Source organism: Trichoderma camerunense (assembly GCF_050948025.1).
Source record: "Trichoderma camerunense strain CBS 138272 chromosome Unknown V8C40scaffold_8, whole genome shotgun sequence".
Classification (NCBI taxonomy): domain Eukaryota; kingdom Fungi; phylum Ascomycota; class Sordariomycetes; order Hypocreales; family Hypocreaceae; genus Trichoderma; species Trichoderma camerunense.
Genome location: NW_028145362.1, coordinates 307,636 through 333,202, shown reverse-complemented (window position 1 = coordinate 333,202; position 25,567 = coordinate 307,636). Strand labels below are relative to the sequence as shown.

The following is a 25,567-nucleotide window of genomic DNA, read 5'->3' as shown; positions in this document are numbered from 1 at the left end:
AGAAAGTATAACTGAATCATGTAGTTCGTCTTCTTTTGATACCAGCTTTGCTTTGATTTCATCCAAGGCAATGTTCTCTGCAAAGGAAGTCTAATTCATAAGTTTAGACATAAACACTTCAAAATGTGGCGTATACACCGTAGTATTTAGATATGATTGCCAACCCCTGACGCTTGGATGTGATTTCCAGCAATCTGTATACCGCTCTGGTGGTATCACTCGTTATATCACGGCTCTTTCCCGCAGAATTCATGGCATATGATATGGATGGCAAAACATAAAAAGGACCATATATTTCCAATATTACCTTAGCGATATTTCTGAGAATTCTCATGGAAGATGTAGAATGTTCTATAGCACGTGAGGAGAACACCCTTATTCCGCAAGTTGATACTGAGTGCGGTCTCTTACAGATCAGCTCGATATACAGTAATGCCCTGCAGCCCACTTCTGAAATGATGTGTCAGCTCGTACATTGTTCATGCAGTGGATGTGCTGATGATGACTGGTAGACGAGAACTTCGGGATGTAATTGGGCGCCTGGTCGTACGTATTACTTTGCAGATAAATCCCGAGTGTAACTCTGATTAGGCTAAAATCATCAATTATAGCTCTTCCAGTAAAGAGGATACATTCTTTTTCGGCAGCTTACGAAGCAATTTGGACATTCTCAAAGTGGAATCTGTTCGCGTCGGCAATGCTGCTCCGGCCCGAAATATATGTGTGGGGGGGCCTCTAGTAAGACGAGCCGCATGTATTTGTCGATATTGAAAAAGCGCCACTAGGATCAGATCTCTCTTCAGCTGTCAGTTGTGTGTGGGCCTTCATCATCTGCCATAAGACGCCGACAGCGACGTATCTGAGACGACAAATATCTCACGCAAGCTTGGCCTCAGCTATGAGCCGCCACGGAAAGTTGGTATGTTTAATTTCTCCGATTTCGGCGGCGTTAATTTGCGGTTTCACCACATCACCAAGCTCGTACTTCCTTTAAGCCGAAAGGTCGTACACGTATCTGACGGCGGTTTTATGTCAATGCGGGCGCTTATTTTCATTGGTCTTGGCCTAGGTACTTTGTTCGCAGCGGCGTAGATGTTGCACAGTCGGCAATTGTGGTGATTAGCATAGTAGCCTTAGCCCGGTAGTCATCGGCTATCTCTATGTTTTCAATTTATGTATGAGAACTATGATTATAGGTTCACTTTACAATGTCTCGGCAAACCGTATGATTGAGAGACGAGGTGGTTGATCGTCTCTCAGGAATAACATGTAATAGACATAGAAACAGTGTTCAGAATCATAGACTCGCACATGATTTCTCAGGAAGATAGAACTGCATGTAGGTATACTAACATGACTGACTATTAATTGTCCTGCTAGAATTATGAATTCCTGTTTCAGTTGTATAAATTGGCTTGCTGGTTCTAATCATCATGTGTATTTCCCAGGTTTTTCTTAGATTGAAGATTAGCTTATGCATCTATAATCTTGATACATGTCGCTAGATATGGGAATATGGAGATAAGAAAATATATTTCTTTGCATATATCTCCATGCTAAACAAAGTGTCGGGCCCTGTGGAATTGTCTTTTCAAGATGCACTGTACATTTACCTACTTTGGCACAATCTCAAAGAGTGGCGCTTGATCACTGACTGCCACTGTCTAAGATTCAAGCACGATTCTGCAGCATAGGTGGTGCTACCCTGAAACCAGAGACACTTTCAATGCAGCAAATTGTGTGTTGGTGTTTGATTCAGATCCCATGTGGCGCAGACGCAGCAGAGAAGAAGTATGGTATAAGGTGGGCAGCTTCTGTGACCAATCATTCAGGTACGCCGTCGCAAAATAAGACTTACTCGATAGATACATGATTGCATTGGGGCAAATTGTTTATGCATACCTGATTTTGGAAGAGGATTGTTGAAGTGTGAGATAATCGATGGTAAATATTTAAATGCCTTGGGTATACCTAGTGTGGAACACAGAATACATTGTAGCAGTTACTCCTACAGGCGCCATCGTTGATTGTTGAACCTCCTGGATTCAGTGAATAGTCCAGAAAGTTGCAGATTTCCAATATACAATGCTCATCAGCAGTGCCTTTGCAATAACTCTACACGTGATGATCGTTAGATTTATCATAGTTTACGGCTCAGCTACTCAGATTTGTTTCATCTAGTAACAGCTCTGCAGTCAGCTACAAATTAAAGCATGCCATGGCACCGAGCAGTCTAAAAACAATTTGTGGATGCTACAGCATTATGCCAAATACTATGGAGTGCATATTCTCCCTATTCAGCTCTATCCAACAAATATTAGTAGAGACCGATTCTAGTGGATTTATAAGAGGATGCAGGTGGTGGAATTTTGGAAGAGGATGGCGTATTTTGGTGAAGTCTCTGGTACACTGTATGGAGAATCCGACCTCTTCTTCTCCGATAGTGGCTTACAATCCTATTTGATGTATTACTGACTGTATACGCTAGGTAGTGATAAAGGATAAGAATTCCAATACAGTACCTCATCGTTGGCTCTGAAAGGGGAAAGGACAGGATGTCGCGATTCAATCATTGAAGGTAAATCATTTGTCAGGGCACTTTAATGGACTTGTGACTGATGCCACACCATAGAGATCGTCCAGCATCTCCCTTTCACATGTAACTATAAATACGCACAGACGAAGATGTGGAATTCGGTAATTCGCTACTCCGAGCCATGTATGGCTAGGTTGGCTAAGACATCTCATAAAGTACACATCAGGGTTCATCCGGTGAGGCTGGAATAGTGCTTTATGACATTTGACAATCCCGATGTCTCGCACATGCAGATGAGCAGTCGTTTTCTTGTCTTCAGCTGACAGACCAAACTCGTACGCTGAGACACGGTAGGAGATGAGCAACTGTTCACACCCATATAGAGATACTTTCATTCGGTATAATTTTAAACCGATCAGCTATAATAGTTGTGAGACATTAAGACTGTGACCAAAGCGGCAGGGAGCCTATCGTGCAGGATTGCGTTCCGAACCTAGTAGAAATAGCTAGTCCTATACTGACAAACAACATTTAAAGCTACAGTTCACCGTCACAATTGCCACCGCGTCCGTCGTGACATTACGTGAGCACCAAGAGGTTGTCTTGGATCCCGCGTCTCATACTCGTATGATCCTATCCAGCCATCGTATCTATATTGCGGAGACGCAGGTTGGACTAGCGTAAAGGTTGAGAGAATCGAGACGAAACTCATAATGCCTCATAGAATCCACGCCCACGTTTTTCAGCCCTCAAAGTTGGCCTACTGGCTATTTGTGACACCGTCCACCACATGTAAGTCCCGAAAGCGCCATCGACGCTTCCCACGTAATATCCCCGGGCGGCAGTTGTCTGACAGTGACCGGCGTCTAGAATAGGCAAAGCTAGTGATACCCTTAGAACTGGCGTCAGACGGGATGGTGGAGATCCCGGCGTGACTAGGTAGGCTTGCTAGGGTCCCTTGTCGGTATGAATTAGTATCCGGTAGCGGGTCGAAACAAGACGGAAGACAAGCTTAAACAAGGGGCAACAAGAGGTCTCGAAGCGCCGACCTCTCCTTTTACCCACAGATGTGTGGTTTGAGAGCTGAGAACTGGCCCTTCCTTTGCGGGATTCATCTCTTGTGATTTACCATCGCTACTCTCAGATGAATTTCTAGACGAGCCAAAGCCGTGATGCGTGGGATTCGCCGTTACGATTCGTGGGTATGTAGGTAAAATCCGATACTAGCAACCATCTCCCACGCGTTTATCCGACTCCCTTGAATTATGTGTGACTATGTGGACCCTACTCATGCAGCTCAACTCGTGCAGTACATGTGCAGTATCAAAAGCCAAGGCTCAAAATTCCCTAGTATGTACCATCAAATAGCATATCTTCTTACGATGTCTTTATTTTAGCCGGACTCTCACAGCGATTTTGACAATGCATAGTTGAAAGAGCTCTAAGGAGAATATTTGATAGTTAATACGCCGATTAGGGATTGCAATAGCTGATTTAATAATTCAAGTACGACAAGGCACCTAATGCTGTAGGGTAGTTTCTGCAAGATGAAAGCTCGAGGTCGAACCAAACAGAGGAGCGGGTAGACACTTGAGACCGGTGAAATTAAACATAATTAAATTCAGGTAGTGTGCTACATGAATTATCTCCGGAGACCCAATGTGCCGCTTTGTGGCGAGCCGCGTCTCTGATGGAGGACACGCGAGACATTGTGACCCTTGACCGCTATGGCGGCTTCATCTTCAGCTAAGCCGGGGGATCCCTGTCGTGGGCCGTGAAGCCGCCATCTAGCTCGGTATTAGGTGCTCAGATCTGACTTGATCTTGCAAGTAGTAGTACATGGAAAATCCGGACTACGAGCACACTCTCTCGCGTACTCTTGCCCACCACAATGTCTAAGACGACCACTCGCTGCTACGGCCGATTAGTATCAGTATCCGAATCGATGTGTTCCCCTGCAGTTTGCTGACCCCGGTGATTCACACACGCACGGAATACCGGTACTATGTACGCGCCAAGCCTTGTCCGTGTGCCGCAACTGTAATACAAGAGGTACTACTCCGTATGTATTGTTGATAGCTGGGAGGAACTGATGGCTGGGCCGCACATTGTCTGTCAGAGTAGCACCGTAGCCGCTACGGATACCCCATGCATATCATCATGCTCGTAATAGCTAAGGCACCATCTTAATAATATCTGGTATCTACTCTAATATGTGGAGACTACATACTGGCCTGATAATAGCTACATTGAACCGCTGCGTCTTTCAACTCAGACTCTCCACATTGAGATTCTCGTTCCTACGACGAGTACGCAGACGTGCTGCTTTGAAGCACCTCGCCTCATCTCGATATAGACATCGTCGTCTACTCGAATTTGTTTCTTAGAACCGTTGTACATGTACAGAAGGGTCTTGTTCTCTTTATAGATCGCTGATTCTTCAGTTTTTACAACATACACTGTCTATAACCATATAATTAGAGACATTCTTGATAAGGGTGTTCCGACCGACGAGTCGATTCTGGAAAACGAGAAACGAGACCGTTTTTTTTTTTTTTACCCACCGGTATCGACAGCATCCTTGCTACACGCAACATTGAGCAGAGGAAAGACAAAAGTGATATTTAAACGCAAATCAGAAAAAAATGGCGTCGAAAGCTGATTACGATAACGGAGAGAAATCTCAAACCCCAATTGCCATCTGCGGTGTTGGTGTTCGGCTCCCTGGAGGCATTCATAATGCTGGTCAATTGTGGGGGTCCATCGCCAACAGTCGTGACTCTCAGAGTCCGCTGCGACTGGGTGGCATTGATCAAAAAGAGGTGGATATTGTTGATGCCTCGTTTTTCTCCATGACTGATGAAGAGGCCAAGGGCTGTGGTCCACAACAAGTGAAGCTTCTGGAAGTTATTCGCGAGTGCCTTGAGGATGCGTGCGAGATCAACTACCGGAGCGAAGATGCTTGTGTCGGCTGCTACATTGGCGTGTCTGGAGAGGACGATGTATCAATGGTATTGTCGAAAAATGGTGTGAAGGGGCCAAGGTTTGTTTCCTATTATTATCCTGTTACTTTGCTTCCTAGAATTGTGTACTCTGTTGCTAACATGATTATTCTCTTTCTTCCTTTTAGCCTCGTGGTTAAGTCTTCACCATCATCATCTCTTGTGGCTTTACACAAGGCTTACTGCGCCGTGCAGTCTGGCGAAGCCAGATCTGCAGTAGTCGCAGGCTCCAACTTGGTGCTTGGTTCCGAGAATGAAGCAGAAATGGGTGAGGCAGTGTCAGCTGTATATATCAAGACGTTGCCTGATGCCATCCGTGATGGTAACCCAATTCGTGCTGTCATTCAGGAATCCAGTGTAGGAAACATTACGCGTGGCCAAAACTCTGGATCCGATGCACCTGATGAGGGTGCACCTAGTCTTGCAAGCTTGATCAAGAGCGTGGTAATTCTGGAAAACCAGAAAACCTCTACTACTGTCTCTTCTGATCCTTCTGTGAGAATCAGCATAAGTGCTTCTGACGCTGAGGGATACAGCGCTCAATTTTTTATCGACTCCTACGTTCAATCTCCTTCCCTTAGATCTGAGACTCGACCGGAACTTGTTCTTTTTTCTGCACATAGCGCGTCGTCTTTGGCCAAACAAATCGAGCACCACCGTTTGTATGCTCAGGCTCATCCGACTGATGCAGCGGACATGGCTTACACTCGTGCCATGCGGCGCGAGACTCTGGAATACAAAGCCTTTACCGTCCTCTCAAATTCATCCTTCACCAATACCTCAACCTACGTCAAGTCTTCTGCACAGACTCCCGCCATCACCATGATTTTCAACGGTCAGGGTGCCCAATGGGCAGGAATGGGCAAAGAGCTTATCCAGGCTGATCCAGAAGTCAACGCTGATATTGAGAAGATGGATGCCGTTTTGAAGAGATTGAAGGTACCATCTACCTGGTCGATTAAAGATGAACTCTTCCGTGATGCTGCCGATCCAGAGAACCGGATCAACTCGTCGCAACTCTCCTACCCTCTGAGCACGGCGCTACAAATCGCTCTAGTTAACCGCTTCGAACGCCTTGGTGTTACGCCCAAGGTAGTCGTTGGTCACTCTAGTGGTGAAATTGCTGCGGCCTATGCTGCGGGCTTCCTATCTTTGGAAGATGCTATCACCATTGCTTACTACTACGGCTATGTCACTACCAAGAGCCAGAAGGATGGTGGCATGGGTGTGGTTAGCTTAGGCGTGGAAGAAATGAATGAGTTTTTGGAGCAGGGTGTGGTGATTGCTTGCGAAAATTCCCCTTCGAGTACCACTATTTCTGGCGATCGTGATGCAGTTGAGCGAGTGTTGAAGTCTGTCAAGGCAGCTAACCCAGATATAACTGCTCGTGCTTTGCGCATTGATACTGCCTACCACTCTCCTCACATGGATCTGCTTGCAGACGATCTACTTGGCCTTCTGAAGGCTGAGAATATTGCTTCATCGGAACCCAAGAGGAGTAAGGCAATCTTTGTGTCTAGTGTCAGTGAGAAGGTCCTTGAAGAGCAGAGCGATTTTGGTGCCGCGTACTGGATCTCCAACTTGGTGTCCCGAGTTCGATTTAGCACTGCCATCTCCACCGTCCTCAACTTGTGTGCTGAGGAGCCTCTCTTTCTGGAAATTGGCCCACACTCTGCCTTATCTGTTCCTCTGTCACAGATTTGTACGGCTAAAAATGTCTCATTCAACTACGTTTCGTCCCAAACACGCGGCGCAGATGGTGCAGTGAGCTTCCTTTCTGCTGTTGGACGGCTATGGCAAGAATCAGCTGTTGAGCTGGCCCCATTATTCGCCCATGGTAAGGCAATTTCCGGATTGCCTCCGTATCCTTGGAGTCACGATAATTCTGATGAGGGCTCTGGTGACGCCAACCTATCTGCTCATGAGAAGCGAGCGCGCGTTATTGCAGACTCTAGTTATTTGGAGACTGAGCTTGCAGATGACGAAATCCCTACGACTGAGCTGGAAATAGTCCTTCGAGCCATCTGGGTTGATATCCTCCAAAACGTGATTCGGATACGCAGACAAGATATCGGCAAGAAACATAGCTTCTTCCTGCTTGGTGGCGACTCCTTGACAACTATTGAGCTTGTTACCGCTGCTTACCAGTATGGTATTCGTCTGAGCCCGGCTGCAATTTCCGATAATGCTCAGCTAGCTCGAATGGCAGCTGTGGCAACTATTGAGGAAGATGGCTCAATGACAGCCGAAGCAGAGCCATTTAGCTTGATTACTGAAGAGAATGTTGATCATATCAAGGATCAGATTCGGAAAGAGTGCAAGCTTACGACAGCTGAGGTAATTGAGGATGTCTATCCCTGTACAACTCTCCAAGAAGGCTTCATGGCTTTGGGTATGAAGCAGCCAGGTTCTTATATCCACAGAGTTGTATATAAGCTCAGGCCTGGTGTCGACGTCGATCGATTCATGGCTTCTTGGGAGAGTACCATTAACCAATGTGGCAGTTTGCGTTCACGAGTGGTTATTCTCGGCGGTCGAGCCCTCCAAGCTGTGATGACTGAGGATACCGCTTGGGAGCATCTCCCATCTGGCTTGGATATCCACACTTTCCTCAACCAAACGCGAGATATTAGTATGAGCTATGGTGAGCGTTTGAGTAGACATGCTCTGGTTCGAGATAGCAATGATGGCGTCTATTTCGTGTGGCTGATTCACCACGCGGTATTTGACGGTCTTACTATGCGGATCGTTCTTGATGCTCTCTATCACGCTTACCATAACAATGACACTAAGGCTCTGCGTTCGTATTCCAGCTTCATTCGCTATGTTGAATCGCTTGATTCTGCTGCCTCTGGAGAATACTGGCAAAAGGAGCTTGATGGTGCTCAGCGGGCTCACTTCCCTCTTGCCAGACTTTCTGCTACTTCCGAAGACAAGGTCATGAAGAAGACGATACCTTTCCGCAACACGATGAATTCTTCTATAACCACCGCTACAATTCTTCGTGCGGCATGGGCTCTTCTCCTCGCCCGATACTGCGACTCTGATGATGTGTGCTTTGGTACCACATTGTCAGGCCGTCAGGCAGCGGTTCCTGGATTGAATGAGATTCCTGGACCGATGATTGCCACTGTTCCGATTCGCATCAGAATTGACCGCGACATGAGTATAGAATCTTTTCTTGAGAAAGTTCAGGCTCAGGCCGCAGAAATGGTTGCACATGAACAGTATGGTCTTCAGAACATCTCAAAACTAGGCCAGGATGCCCAGGAAGCTTGCGACTTCTCCAACCTGATCGTCATTCAGCCAAATAACCATCTTACGTCCATCGCCGATACTGCCTCTGATGCTATTTTGCAACAAGGACCTGTTGAAAAAGCTCTCTCAGAAGAAGCTATGCGCAATTACTTCAACTATCCTCTCGTTTTGCAGCCTCGAATTGGTGAGGATAGCATTGAGCTAGATTGGACCTATTATGCCGATGCAGTCACTCAGGGCCAGCTTGAGGCTCTGTGCTTCCACTACGAACACATTATCCAGCAATTGTTGACAGTCACAGAGATGCCTCTAAGTGCTCTATCGGTATCCGGCTCGTGGGATCTAGAACAATCTCTCAAAGCTAACATGGAGACACCTGAGATTATTGACCTGTGTCTTCATCAACTCATTGAGAGACAAGCGAATGATCGCCCAAACACCACTGCCATTAGCGCCTGGGACTTGGAGCTGACATACTCACAACTTGATTGTGCTGCTAACCGGCTCGCCCACTATCTTGTCAAGTCTTGTGGTGTCAAGGATCAAGATCTCGTACACGTCTGCTTTGAGAAATCAGCCTGGTTTTTCGTGTCTATCATTGCTGTCAATAAAGCAGGGGCTACATGGGTTCCTCTTGATCCCTCGCACCCTCTTCAGAGGCAGCAACAGGTTGTCTCGCAGACGAACGCGACTTTGGCCTTGGCTTCTGCCAGCAATGTGGATATGTGCTCTAAGTTGGTTGCTAACGTCGTCGAGGTGTCGCATGTTTTGGATGAGAGGCTGGCTAAGACTGAGGCCAGCTCGTATGGACCGATCAGCAATGTGTCTCCGCGCAATGCAGCCTATGTTTTGTTTACTTCTGGAAGTACCGGAACGCCGAAGGGTCTGGTCATGCAACACAGAGCTGTCTGCACTTCGCAGACTGCCATCGCTAAGCGTCTTGGGATGACATCTAACGTCAGAATGCTTCAGTTTGCTTCTTTCGTTTTTGATCTCTCTATTGGTGAAATTGTTGGTCCCTGGGTTGTGGGTGGGTGCCTCTGTGTTCCATCTGAGGAGATAAGGATGAATACACGTAGCTTGGTTGACTTCATTAACACGATGAAAATCACCTGGGCATATCTAACCCCCTCTTTTACGCGGACCTTGAATCCCGATGACATTCCTGGTTTGGAACTGCTCTTGTTTGCTGGTGAGGCTGTTGGACGAGACGTGTTTGAGGCTTGGTTTGGAAAGGTGCGGCTAATTAATGGTTGGGGTCCTGCTGAGACTTGTGTGTTCTCAACCCTCCATAAGTGGAAGAGTCTCGACGAATCTCCATTAACAGTTGGTCGGCCAGTCGGTGGTTACTGCTGGATTGTTGATCCGCAGGACCCGCAGCGATTGGCTCCTGTCGGAACACTTGGTGAAGTTGTCATTCAGGGACCGACTATCCTTCGAGAGTATCTGGCTGATTCTGCCAAAACTGAGGCCTCAATAATTCGGAACCTCCCTGAGTGGGTACCAAATCGCACCGCTAACCACTGGGATCGATTTTACAAGTCTGGCGATCTGTGTCGATATAACGCGGATGGTACTATCGAATTTGGATCTCGTAAAGATAACCAGGTGAAAATACGAGGCCTCCGTGTTGAGCTTGGAGAGATCGAGCATCACTTCCGTGAGTCCTTGGAGGGCGTCAAGCAGGTGGCTGTTGATGTGGTAAATGGAGATGGGGGCGCAATTATTGTGTCCTATTTCTGTTTCTCAGATGAAACTCGTACTGCTGGCAAGAACTCCGAGACAAATGTGAAGGATGTATTGGCTCACATGACTTCTGAGCTTCAAAGCCAACTTACTGCCTTTGTTGGTCAGCTCAGTGTGACGCTTCCTCGCTACATGATCCCAACACTGTTTATCCCTTGCCAGTATATGCCTTTTATCACCTCGACGAAGTTGGATATGAAGCTTTTGCGACTTGCGTTTTCCAAGCTTAGCAAGGAAGACGTCTCAAGATACTCTCTTATGGACAGTAAGAAACGCAAGCCGGAAACCGACATGGAGATCCGTATCCAAGCGATCTGGGCCGACCTGCTCAAACTATCGACCGACTATATTGGCCGAGACGATAGCTTTTTGAGGATGGGTGGTGATTCTATCGCTGCTATATATTTCGTTTCCGCTGCTCGCGACTCCGGAATTTCTATCGCTGTCAAAGACGTTTTTGATGACCCGCGTCTTTTCCAGGTAGCTTCCAAGGCTACTATTCTTGCCGACAAGAGCAAATCTTCTTATGTCAAGCCTTTCAGCCTCCTCCCGGACAATCTGAGTAAATTTATGCAAAGTGATGTTATTCGAACTAGATATGGCCTTGGAAAAGACCAAATTATTGAGGACGCCTACCCTTGCACACCCCTTCAGGAAGGCCTTATGGCGCTCACCGCCAAAAAACCGGGCTCTTATATATCGCGGTGGTACTATCGAATTCCCAAGTTTGTTGATATTGCCAAATTCAAGGCTTCTTGGGAAGAATGTGTGGAGCGCAACGCCGCTTTAAGAACCCGCATTATGCTTGAGGAGGGTTGTGCCGTGCAGGCTGTCATTACGAACGATGACGACTGGGAAGATACTGCTGGCCACGACATTGAGTCCTACAAGCGCTCAGTCTCTCAACTTGATATCGGATATGGGACTCGATTGACCCGATTTGCTCTTGTTGAAGAGAAGGATGCTATATATTTTGTCTGGATCATCCACCATGCCGTAAATGATGGCTGGAGCATGCGTATCGTCCTAGATAACGTTTACAACATCTACTACGGACAGGAAGTTGCTTCTATTTCTCCCTATTCTAATTTCATCAATTATCTTAGCAATATGGATAGCGAAGCAGCCGCAAACTTCTGGCGATCCAATCTATCTGGTGCTCAACGACCAATCTACCCTGCCGCAGGAAATTACCTTGCTGCCGATAGATCTGATGGAGCAATTTGTGTTGTCGACCGTCTCGTGTCCTTTGCTGATCAGAAAGACGCCTCAATTACCATGGCGACTATCATTCGAGCTGCATGGGCGATTGTCCTGGGTCGGCATTGCGATGCTCAGGATGTATGCTATGGTGCCACTGTTTCCGGTCGCCAAGCTGCTATGGATGGTCTTCTGTCAACTTCTGGAGCTGTTATTGCCACTGTTCCAATTCGAGTCCACCTGGAAGCTGAAAAGTCTGTGAGCCAAATGTTGCAAGATCTTCAAGATCACGCGCTGGCTATGGTTCCATACGAACAGTACGGTCTGCCCAACATCTCCAAACTGAGCCATGAAGCCCGAGAGACCTGCGATTTCACATCTTTATTGGTCATTCAGCCCAAGGAGCAAGAAAGTACTATATTCAATACCAAGAATGGTCTACTACAAGTTGATGCCGATGAAGATCATCTGATGGTCGAATCCATGAACAACTACTTCAATTACCCACTGCTTATGCTCAGTTACATGGCGGAAGAGAATGTAAACCAAAAGTTCTTATACAACCCAAATATTTTGTGTGAGGGCGAAGTTGAGGCACTTTCTTATCAATTCGAACATGTGGTCCAGCAGCTTTTAAATCCTGGCGACAAACTCCTTAGTGATATCTCTCTTATTGGGAAACGCGAAATCCAACATGCAGCTGACGCTTCTCGCTATCGTCCTGCGACTGAGTCTTGCACTCACTGGGAAATTTACAAGCAAATCGAGGCAAATCCGGACGCTCCCGCATTTGACTCTTGGGATGCCAAGCTTAACTATCGCGAAGTTGGTGTTTTGGCCTCTCGCTTGGCTGCGAAGCTGCAGAGTCTCGGTGTTGGCCCTGACGTCCTTGTACCCATCTCGTTCCCCAAAAGCACTCCGGCTATGATTACCATGGTTGCTATCCAGATGGCCGGCGGCGCTATTGTGCCGCTTGACCCTGCAGCTCCGTTGGCTCGTCTACAGAGTATAGTTTCCGATACTCAGGCTGAGCTTATCGTTACTCATCCGACTCTGGAAGCCAAGATTCAAGAGCTCCAAGTTAACCTCTTGATTGTGGACCTCTCGGTCTTATACCAGCTTCCAGACCCCAGCAGCAAGTATGTCCCGTCAGCCACCACGCCCGAAAACCTCTACGCCGTATTATTCACATCTGGTTCTACCGGCAAGCCCAAGGGCATACGTATCCCACATAGCAGTCTCTGCTCAGTAGCCGATGCGCATGCTGCTGAAACCGGCGTCGGACCCGGCAGCAGAGTGTTTCAGTTCTCTGCCTATACTTTCGATATTGGTATTCTTGATGTTTTAGTCACTCTTATGCGAGGTGGTTGCGTCTGTGTCCCATCAGATCATGATCGTCTCAATAACCTTGCAGGTGCGATCAATGCTACGCAGGCTAATTGGGTTTTCTTGACGCCCACTGTCGCTGATATGCTTAACCCGGCTGACGTTCCTTGCCTTACAACTGTTAACCTAGGTGGTGAGGCCGTTAATAAGAAGACTGCTAAGCGGTGGGAGGGCTATACTACCTTGAACGGCCTTTATGGTCCTGCTGAAGCCTCTATTTGCGCTCGAAACTCAGACGTGAACAATGGATCCACCACCAATTTGGGATTCCCTCTATCTAGTGCATTCTGGGCTGTAGAGCCAGACGACCCCAGCCGTCTTGTGCCCATTGGTTGTATTGGCGAGCTACTCATCCAAAGCCCAATTCTAGCTTACGGCTATCTCAACGTGGATGCGAAAGTTGCCGCCAACTGGTTGGAAAATATGACATATGACTGGCTACCGGCTGATGGTCCCAAGAGAGCTTATCGGACTGGTGATTTGGTTCGCCGTAACCCTGATGGAACATTCGAATACATGGGCCGAAAAGATAACCAGGTCAAAATCCGGGGGCAGCGTGTCGAATTAAGTGAAATCGAATATACCATCCAGACCAACCTACCCGGTATAAAGCAGGTCATGGTTGATGTAATCAACAATGATGAAGCTGGTCTTAGCCTCATTGCATTTTTATGCTTCAGCGATGATACCAGAGGCAGCGATAAAGACTTGGGAGACATGTTTCTGACCACAACTCCTGAGATGAAGCAGCAGTTTACCATCATGCTTAGCCAGCTACATATCTCTCTCCCTCAGTATATGATTCCTACCATCTTCGTCCCGTGCAAATTCATGCCTCTAAATACTTCTGCTAAACTGGATCGCAAAGCTCTTCGAACTTCTGCGACTACTCTCAGCAAAGATGAGCTAGTGGCCTATACTCTATCTGATGAAGAGGACGCACAACCGCCGGAAACTCCAATGGAAGCAAGATTGCAGCAAATTTGGGCCCAAACCCTCAAGGTTTCTTCGGATCTTATTGGCCGCGGGTCCAATTTCTTGCGTTTGGGAGGTGATTCAATTGCCGCTATTTACAGTGTTATGGCTGCAAATGATGCTGGCATTATCTTAACAGTAAAGGACATTTTTGATGATCCTAGATTATCAAGAGTGGCTGCCAAGGCTATCGAGGTCAGTGGTAAGGCAAATCAGCAAAATGCCACAATTGAGCCTTTCAGCCTTGTCGATACGGCCATTCGCAGCTGGATACTGAGCGATGGGCTCCGTAGCTTGTGTGAGCTGCTTCCTCACCAGACTATTGAAGACGCCTTCCCTACTACTAGCTTCCAAGAAGGACTTATGGCTATGGCAGTGAAGCAACCGGGTTCATATATTGCCAAGCATATTTACAAAGTTCCCAACCATGTTAATCTGGAACGCCTCAAAGAATCCTGGGAAGAAACCGTGAATCTGTATGGTATTCTACGTACCAGGATCGTACTTAGTTCGGGATCATCGATCCAAGTTGTGATTAAGGACGATATCTCTTGGGACTCAGCATCAGGCCATGATGTCGCTTCGTACATCAAGTCGACACGGAACGTCGAGATGAGTTACGGGTCCCGTCTTTGTAGATATGCCCTAATTGAGGAGCGCAGCGGCGATAGGTATTTTGTTTGGACCATTCATCATACTGCCTTTGATGGCTGGACTATGCAAGTCATTCTCGATACCTTACAGAGTGCCTATCTGCAGAAGAATCTACCGGCTCCTCGATCTTACTCGAATTTCATTTACTATACGTCTACGATTGATCAAGTGGAAGCTAAGGAATTTTGGACTGCACAGCTCCAGGATGCTAGACGGGCCGCTTTCCCTGCGGCTGGCATATCTCCCGAACAATCCATCACTCGCATTATGAAGAAGAAAATCTCCTTTCCAAATCTAGAGTCTTCGATTACCAGGCCATCGATTCTGCGTGCTGCTTGGGCTATTGTCCTGGGTCGGTATAGTGATGCTAATGACATTTGCTTTGGAACTACTGTTTCTGGTCGTCAAGCTCCATTACCTGGAATGACTGAGATTGCCGGCCCTGCAGTAGCTACTGTTCCAGTCAGGGTTCAACTCGATGGCTCGAAATCTGTGGCCCAATTTCTTCGTGATATTCAGAGCCAGGCTTCTGAAATGGTGGCCTATGAGCAGTTTGGGCTTCAAAATATTGCCAAAGTTAGCGAAAGCGCCCGCGAAGCATGCGATTTCTCCAGCCTGCTTGTCATCCAGCCAGGCCACTTTTTGCAGTATGGTAATGACAGCCCCGATACTATTCTCATTGGTGATGATAAGAGCATCGAGGAGGAAGTTATGCAGAATTACTTTACGTATCCCCTTATTGTGGAATGTGTATTGCATGAGAATCACGTTGAGTTGCTTGTCATATACAACTCTAAAGTCATCGCCGAGTCTCAAATCACTGCTTTAACCTATCATTTTGAGCATGTTACCGAGCAACTTAGCAGCCACGACAGCCTCCTACTTCATGATGTTTCTGTTGTCGGTCCTTGGGACTTTGAGCAGAGTCTCAATGCCAACAATGAAGTTCCTGAAATTATCGATTCTTGTCTCCACGAATTGATAGAGAAAAAAGCTATTGAGCGACCCGACTCCCTTGCAATTGTGGGCTGGGACCGAACATTTACCTACGGTGAATTAAATGAAGCTGCTAACCGATTGGCGCATTACCTCACTCTATCGTTTACCATTACGTCTGATGAACTGATCCATGTTTGCTTCGAAAAATCCGCATGGCATTTCGTCGCAATCCTCGCCATCAACAAAGCTGGCGCGGGTTGGGTTCCCCTTGATCCCTCTCATCCTGAGCAGCGTTTGCGCCAGATCATTAGTCAGACTCGTGCGAAAATTATACTATGTTCCCCGTCCAATGCAGATATTTGTAACAATCTTGGCCTTTCTATCATCGAGATTAGTCCATTCTTCGACCAGAATCTTATCAAGAGCGGCATGACTAGCACCGCCGGCCCCGTTGTAAAGGTGGCGCCTCATAACATTGCTTACGTCCTTTTCACTTCGGGCTCTACGGGTACCCCCAAGGGTTTGGTCATGGAGCATCGTTCCGTCTGTACCTCACAGACTGCTATTAGTCTGAGGCTTGGAATGACAGCCGATGTTCGCATGCTCCAGTTTGCAGCTTTCGTTTTCGACTTATCTATAGGTGAAATTGTGGCTCCCTTGATCTCGGGTGCCTCCCTATACATTCCGGAGGAAAACACCCGCCTGAACAACTTGTCAAACTATATTCAGGATAACAAAATTAACTGGGCATTTCTCACACCTGCGTTTGCACGTACGATAAAACCGGAAGACGTACCTGCGCTAGAGCTTTTGCTTTTAGCAGGAGAGGCTGTGGGTCGCGATGTGTTTGAAAGGTGGTTTGGAAAGGTTCGACTTATCAATGGTTGGGGCCCTGCCGAAACCTGTGTTTTCTCAACACTTCACGAATGGCAATCCATCGACGAGAGCCCACTTACGATTGGTAGGCCTGTTGGCGGCTTCTGCTGGGTTGTAGATCCAGAAGATTCAAGAAAGCTAGCCCCAATTGGCACTATCGGCGAGGTTGTCATCCAAGGTCCAACCCTGCTTCGAGAATACCTTGCAGACTCCGAGAGAACAAAGCTATCAACTCTATATGACCTACCAACTTGGGCCCCACGCCGCAAGTCCCAAAATTGGAACAGGTTCTACAAGTCTGGTGATTTGTGCTGCTATAACCCCGACGGTACGATCGAATTTTCGACTCGAAAGGATACTCAAATTAAGATTCGCGGTCTTCGTGTCGAATTAGGTGAAATCGAACATTATCTACAGCTTGCTCTTGGTGACACTTGCCAAGTTGCGGTTGATGTGTTCAGAGGTGAAAATGGCTCCAACCTCGTTGCTTACTTCTGCTTTAATAAAGAGAGTAAGACAGTTGATGCTCGTGTTGCGAGTGAAGAGAAGGGCCCATTCATGTCAATTGATGAAGAACTTCAGACTCGTCTTATTGCCGCATCTGGTGAATTAAGGGTTGCTCTTCCATCATACATGGTGCCGACCTTTTTTATTCCCTGTAGCTATATGCCAACCAGTATTTCCACTAAGCTGGATCGCAAGGAGCTCAATCGATATACTGCTGCGTTGTCTATCGATGAGTTATCCGAGTATTCTCTTATTAATGGCAAGAAGAGGGCGCCCGAGACTCCCATGGAAAGCCAGCTACAACAGATTTGGGCTCAAATTCTTAATGTTTCGATGGAGTCAGTTGGGCGTGACGATAGCTTCCTTGGCCTCGGTGGTGACTCTATTACTGCCATCCATTTGGCTAATGTTATGCGTGAAGAGGGAGTTTTATTAACCGTGAAGGATATATTCGATGACCCTCGATTGCTTAGCATAGCCAGCAAAGCCAAAGTGATCAACGGAGATTTTACTATCCAAGAGATTGAAGCTTTCGGCCTTCTAGACGAACAAATCCGGGATATCCTTCTCTCTGATGATGTTCAGAAGCAGCTTAAACTTTCTGAATACCAGGAAATTGAAGATGCGTATCCTTGCAGCAAACTTCAAGAGGGTCTTATGGTTCTATCCGTTAAACAGCCTGGCTCATACGTCGCCAAGTACACTTATCGTCTTCCAGATCATGTTGATCTCGAGGAATTCAAGCAAGCGTGGGAATTCACTTCATCTGCTATTGAAGCTCTCCGCACTCGTTTTGTAATGATTAACGGCTCTTGCTTCCAAGTTGTGATCAACGAAGAGCTTTCCTGGGAGACTGCCAAGGTTGATAACATTGGCACGGCTATCGTATCCGCTCAGTCGTTCCGAATGACCTATGATACGCCTCTGTCTCGTTTCATGATCCTTGAAGACCAAAATGGGAGCAATTATTTCATGTGGGCCATACATCATTCGGTTCACGACGGCTGGTCGTTGAGGATTATTCTGGAGACTTTACGGCGAGAGTACGAGGGTAGAAGTTCGCTGGCTATTGCGCCGTACAACGGCTTCATTAATTATACCATGAACCTGGACACTGACGCGGCCGCTGATTACTGGAGAAGCCAGCTGGAGAACGCAAAACGGGCCAGCTTCCCAGCTGCTGGTGTTACTTCTGGCGAGTCGAAGCATAAAACACGCATGATGACAAGATCCATTCCCTTTCCCACCTCTACGAATCCGGCCATCACTAAGGCGACGGTTTTCCGGGGGGCTTGGGCATTAATTCTTGCCCGCTATTGTGATACCGACGACGTGACCTTCGGTTCTACTATTTCTGGGAGGCAGGCCGCGGTTCCCGGTCTGACCGAAATGGCTGGTCCAACTGTCGCTACTGTTCCTATCCGTGTCCGTCTCAATTACGGACAGCGCGTGTCAAAATATCTCCAGGATGTTCAAAGTCAAGCTTCTGAGATGATTCCTTTCGAACAGTATGGCTTGCAGAATATCTCAAGCTTGGGAGCTGATGCTAAAGATGCTTGCGACTTCAGCTCCTTGATGCTAGTTCAGCCAATGCAGCATCTGACTGGGGAGGACATCGACACCATTTTAGAGCCCGTTTGGCAGCAAGATGATCAAGAAGATCAGCTACAGAACTATTTTTCTTACCCTCTTGTCTTACAGGGGCATATTTACGACGATAAGATCAAGCTTGTCTTAATTTACGATTCATTCGTTCTGTCTGAATCACAACTCTTGGCATTGTCTCATCAGTTTAACGGTGTTGTGCAACAGCTTCTTAGCGTTGAAGATTTCAAGCTGGGTGATATATCTGTGGCTAGCTCTTGGGACCTTGATCTCGCTGAGGCTTCCAACGGCGATGGTCCTGAAATCGTTGATGACTGCGCTCATCTCATGATCGAGCGACAGACTGAGCTGACTCCTCAAGCCCACGCTGTTCACGCCTGGGATGGCACTCTCACTTACAGTGAGCTTGACCTTGCTGCTAATAGGCTTGCCAATTTATTAGTCAGTTACGGCGTTAAAGTTGGTGATATCATCCACGTGTGTTTTGAGAAGTCTCTTTGGTACGTGGTTTCAGTGCTCGCGATCAATAAAGCCGGTGCCGCGTGGGTACCAATGGATCCGGCACATCCATTTCATCGCCTCCAACAAGTTGCGAGCCAAACTGGTGCCAAGATCGCTCTCACTTCTTCTATCCACAGAACTCTATGCTCCAAGCTACTAGACACCGTTATTGAAGTGTCTTCGACCTTGGATGAACAACTAAAGAGTGATCACGATGTCAACGACGTTAAGCCTGCTGTTGCAGTTGCTTCTAACGATGTGGCCTATTTGCTCTTTACATCCGGCAGTACAGGCGTACCTAAGGGTATTATTATGGAACATGGTGCCCTCTGTACTAGTCAGCGGGACATTGCAAAGAGACTCGGTCTGAAGAGTAGTGTCAGGATGCTTCAATTCTCGTCCTTTGTTTTTGACGTTTCTGTGGGAGAAATTATGCTTTCTCTTATGCACGGTGGATGTATTTGCATTCCATCTGACCATGATCGTCTAAATAACCTAGCCAAGTTTATAAGAGATACTGAAGTTTCTTGGGCATTCTTAACGCCATCCTTTGCTCGAACACTCCGCCCTGAAGACGTGCCAAGTCTCGAACTCATTGTCCTTGCCGGCGAGCCCGTTGGGCAGGATGTATTCGACCTCTGGTTTGGTAAAACTAGGCTTGTCAACGGTTGGGGGCCGGCTGAAACTTGTGTCTTAAGCGCTATTCACGAATGGAAATCTGCTGATGAATCACCGTTGACAATTGGGCGCTCTGTTGGTAGCTTTGCCTGGATTGTGGACGCAGAGAATCCTCGACGCCTAGCCCCGGTTGGATGTATCGGAGAAATCGTCATGCAAGGACCTACGCTTCTTCGTGAGTACTTGGCTGATCCAGCCAAGACTCTTTCATCAACCTTAACCTCGTTGCCTAACTGGGCACCTCGCTCAAATGATAGGAATTGGGGTCGTTTTTATAAAACCGGAGATTTAGGCATTTACAATCCTGATGGATCTATTCGTTATTCTGGTCGCAAGGATACGCAGGTCAAGATTCGCGGCCTTCGAGTTGAACTCGGAGAAATCGAGCATCATATTCGAAACTCACTTGACGTAATTCAACAGATTGCTGTTGACGTGCTCCGAACGGAGACTGGCGCCAATCTTGTTTCTTACATCTGCTTTAGCAATGAGACGAAAACACCCGGACTAGACACCGACCCTGAAGGGACCGATATATTCCTTCCCATGACCGAAAGCACGCAAGATGAATTGAACATCGTCCTTAACAAACTGAATGTCTTGGTTCCCCGCTATATGATACCAACCTACTTTATTCCTTGTGGCTACATGCCTCTTATCTCATCTGGGAAATTAGACAGGCTTAAGCTCCGCAAGAGTACTGCTGCGCTGAATCAAGAAGAGCTAGAAGCTTATTCGTTGACTGATGCCACCAAGCGCGCTCCTGACACAGCTATGGAAATCCGGTTGCAACATCTGTGGGCTGAGATACTCAACATTCCTGCTCAAACTATTGGTAAAGATGATAGCTTTCTCCGTATTGGTGGTGACTCGATTGCCGCTATCCGCCTGGTCTCCATGGCTCGTGAGCTCGGCATTACCCTCACTGTGGATGCCATATTTGAAGACCCACGACTGTCTTTCATAGCCTCTACAGCTAGCGAAGCCGACCAGGATGAAGACATTTTGGGCCCTATACCTGCCTTTTCCCTCCTTGATGACGGTATTCGGGACTTGGTCCAATCTCCTAGCGTCTATGAAAACTATGGTCTCAATACAGCCCAAAGAATTGAGGATGCGTATCCTACGACAAAGCTGCAAGAAGGGTTCATGGCTTTGTCTGCCAAGCAGCCTGGCTCGTATATCGCAAAATTCCTGTATCGCCTCCCCAGCCATATTGATGTCTCCTGTTTCAAAGAGGCCTGGCGGCGCACGGTGGATGCCTGCACCAATCTTCGTACTCGAATAATCCTTACTGGGGACTCTAGCACACAGCTAATCGTTCATGATGACTTTGAGTGGGATTCCCTTGAATCTCAAGACCTCCGCTCGTATCTCCAGCTACACCAAAGCATAGAGATGAGCTACGGTTCCAGACTCTGCCGTTATGCTCTTGTAGCGCACACAGATGGCAACATGTATTTCATGTGGAGCATTCACCATGCTGTTTTTGACGGCTTGTCTGCCCAAAAAGTCTTGAGAATCCTTGAGAGGGCCTACGAGGGCATCGAGTCACTTGAAGTACCGACATATGCCCGGTTCATCAAGTATACTCTTGGTCTTGATACAGACGCCGCTGCGTCATATTGGAAAGAGCACTTGCAGGGTTCTCGCAAAGCCACTTTCCCGGCCTCTAATGGAGTCTTTAATAAGGCTAGCAGTACTCAAATCCTTGAAAGATCGATTAAGCTTCCAACTGTGACTTCGTCTGGGATCACTGTCGCTACTATTGTGCGATCTGCTTGGGCCATAGTCATCGCTCGGTATAGTGATACTGACGATGTCACTTTTGGTACATCTATCTCTGGTCGTCAGGCCCCAGTACCTGAACTGATGGATATGGTCGGTCCGGCTGTTGCGACTGTCCCTATAAGAGTTCGGGTAGACCGAACACAGCCAGCATCTGGTTTCCTACAAGCTGTTCAAAAGCAAGCGTTAGAAATGGTGCCTTTCGAGCAATTCGGTCTGCAAAATATTGCCAAAGTCTGCGAAGATGCTATAGACGCGTGTGATTTTACATCATTATTGGTAATCCAACCAATGCAGCACATTTCAGACTCTAACAGCAGCAAATCTATCCTAGTACGCGCAGATGGAGAACTAAACGAGAAGGCCGAGTTTATGCAAAACTACTTCTCCTACCCGCTGATTGCTCAAGCTCATCTATATGAAGATCACATTAATCTTATCTCCATATATGACTCGAATATCCTCGCCGAGAGACAGCTTGAGACTCTTTCTCAACAGTTCGGCCATGTTATATGTCAGCTTGCGGATGCCGCTAGCGAGAATACTCTTGAGTCAATATCCATTTCTTCCTCATGGGATTTAGATCAGTCTATTTCCTTTAACAGCGAAGTTCCTGAAATCGTCAATGCATGTGTGCATGAGCTTATTGAACGCCAGGCTGAGCGTCGGCCTGATGCTGTCGCTATATCTGCGTGGGATGCTGAGTTTACATATAACCAACTTAACTGTGCTGCTAACCGACTGGCCAATTACATTATTACATCTTATGGAATTCAGCAAAATGACATTATTCATGTGTGCTTTGAAAAGTCGATTTGGCATTTTGTTGCTATTCTAGCCATCAACAAGGCAGGGGCCGCATGGGTGCCCCTTGATCCATCACATCCAGAACAACGCCTACGTCAGATAGTTGACCAAACCAGAGCCAACCTAATTCTGACTTCTCCAAGCAACTCCAACCTTTGCTTAGGCTTAGTTGAGAACGTGCTTTTGGTTACGCCAATCTTGGACCGGGAGCTGGCCAAGACGACTGAATCCGAAGCTCCAGATATTGTTGTATTGCCTGACCAAGCTGCATATATTTTGTTCACGTCTGGTTCGACTGGCACACCTAAAGGCTTCATTATGGACCACCGGTCTGTTTGTACGTCACAGACGGCTATAATTCGAAGATTAGGCCATACATCTAACGTCCGAATGCTCCAATTTGCCTCATTTGTGTTCGACTTGTCAATTGGTGAAATCTTTTCTACATTAATTAGCGGTGGTTGCATTTACGTGCCATCGGAAGATATCCGAATGAACAATATTACCCAATATATGCGAGATCATCAAATCAATTGGGCGTTCTTTACACCTTCATTTCTCCGCACCCTGGCGCCTAAGGACGTTCCAAGTTTAGAAGTACTTGTCCTTGCCGGTGAAGCTGTTCCCAAAGAAATATTGAATACTTGGTTTGGCAAAGTACGCCTTATCAATGGTTGGGGACCAGCTGAGACCTGTGTTTTCAGTACCTTGCATGAATGGAAGTCAGCAGACGAGAGTCCTTTGACTATAGGCAGACCCGTTGGCGGATTCTGCTGGATTGTGGACCCTGACGACCCTTATAAGCTAGCACCTGTCGGCACATTAGGTGAAGTCGTTATCCAAGGTCCGACTCTGCTTCGCGAATATTTGGCCGATCCCAAACGCACTGCAGCTTCTTGTGTCAAGGCGCCTAAATGGACACCTCAGCCCGATTCTCAACACTGGGGTCGTGTTTACAAATCTGGTGATCTATGCTCGTATAATGCTGATGGAACCCTCCAATTTTCTTCCAGAAAGGATACCCAAATCAAGATTCGAGGCCTTCGTGTCGAGTTGGGTGAAGTGGAATACCACATCCAAGCTGCATTACAAGACGTTCGCCAGATTGCCGTCGACGTGTATAATGACGAGCGTGGTACCAATCTCGTGGCTTATATCTGCTTCAACGACGAAATTCGTGTTGCTGGTGTCAACCGTGACACTAGCAGCCCATTCTTCCCAATTGATCAACAGCTTCAGAGTCGACTGAATGTTCTCGTCGGTGAACTTGGAGTAACACTACCACGATATATGATTCCAACTCTTTACATCCCATGCAGCTTCATGCCGTCAATTACTTCCACTAAATTAGACCGCAACGAATTACGCCGCCATACACTCCAGCTTACGCGCAAACAACTGTCAGAATACTCTCTGCAAAATGGAAGTAAGAGAGCTCCGGAAACTGATATGGAACGCAAGCTTCAGCCGATTTGGTCTAATGTCCTTGGTATCTCGTCTGATTCAATTGGTCGTGACGACAGTTTCCTTGGTCTTGGAGGCGACTCGATAAAAGTAATTCAGCTTGTTGGTGCTTGTCGAGATAAAGGCATTTCTGTATCAGTCAAGGATATCTTCAACGACCCTCGGCTTATTTCGGTAGCAAGAATTGCAAGTTTACTAAACTCTGTTGACGATGTCACCATTGAGCCATTCAGCTTGATAGACGACGCGCAGAGACGCTTTCCTATTGCTGAAAGCGCGAGAGACGAATGCAACCTAGGACCCGAAGCGATTATTGAAGATGCTTATCCTTGTACAAAATTCCAAGAAGGTCTCATGGCTTTGTCTGTCAAATCCCCCGGCTCCCATGTTGCCAAGCATGTTTATCGACTGGCTGATAATACCGACATTGCGAAGTTTAAATCTAGTTGGGCTCAAACTGTGTCTCTCTGTCCTACATTACGGACACGGATTGTCCTCTTGGACGACCAGTGCATTCAGCTAGTAATCAAGGAAGATATGAAGCTTGAGATGTCTGCCGCTTCCGAATTTGATGTTGCCATGGTTGAAGCTGGTAGCGTGGAAATGACCTATGGTTGCTCCTTGTCTCGGTATACAATATTCCAAGGAGCAGACGGTATCTACTTTATTTGGACTGTACATCACGCTGTTCACGATGGATGGACTATTCGTCTTGTACTCGAGACACTCCAAAACTGCTACCAGAGTTCAAACAATATTTCACTGAAGCCATATTCAAGTTTCATCAAATATGCAACTGATGTGGTTCAAGATCCGGCCACTAAGAAATACTGGTCTCAACAGCTAGATGGTGCAGTACAGGCCTCATACCCGCCTCGCCCCAGATCTGAAACGCAACATAAGGCGATCACTGGCATGATGACAAAATCTATACAAATACCCAGCATTACCCAGTCCTCAATCACTGTGGCAACTGTCCTGCGGGCCACTTGGGCTATGATCCTTGGGCGTTACTCTGACACTGATGATGTCTGTTTTGGTACTTCAGTGTCTGGTCGTCAAGCATCTGTTGCGAACATCCTGGATATGCCCGGCCCTATTGTTGCTACTATTCCAGTGCGCATAAAACTAGACGACCAGCAGACGGTGCTCGAATTCCTAGAGAGTATTCAGTCGCAAGCCACGCAGATGATTCCATATGAGCAATATGGCTTACAAAATATCGCAAAGATTTCCCCCGATATCAAAGATGCCATCGACTTCTCATCTCTTCTAGTCATCCAGCCAAGATCTCACTTAGACTCAAGTTATGGAGATGGTGATAACGACAATATTCTTATCCCTGCCATAGAGAGCGATGAAGACTCAGCAAGCCTTTTGCAGGACTACTTCACATACCCGTTAATCATCCAAGGTCACCTATTCGGCGATCGGATCGACTTGACATTTACCTATGATAGCACTATATTGTCTAAAAATGAGCTTGATCGACTAGCGGGTCAATTTGAGCATATAGCTCAGCAACTCTTTAATTCCGATCACACCAAGCTTGGAGACTTGTTCCTGTCCGGCCCACGGGATATCCACCAGGCCATTGCGTGGAACACGGAAAACCCTGAGATTGTCGAAGACTGTATCCATAGGC

The 25,567-nt window shown here is 47.0% G+C and overlaps 1 protein-coding gene across 1 annotated transcript in view; it reads left to right on the top strand.

Moving 5' to 3' along the window:
• Positions 1–5,181: 5,181 nt before the first annotated feature.
• Positions 5,182–25,567, top strand: part of V8C40DRAFT_287033 (amino acid adenylation) — a gene marked incomplete at its 5' end in the record, with an annotated part of 66,075 nt that continues 45,689 nt past the window's right edge. The window contains 3 exons of the mRNA XM_083222630.1: positions 5,182–5,579; positions 5,667–15,507; positions 15,568–25,555. Of these exons, the coding sequence (XP_083073502.1) occupies positions 5,182–5,579; positions 5,667–15,507; positions 15,568–25,555 (20,227 nt within the window). The remainder of the gene's footprint in view (positions 5,580–5,666; positions 15,508–15,567; positions 25,556–25,567) is intronic.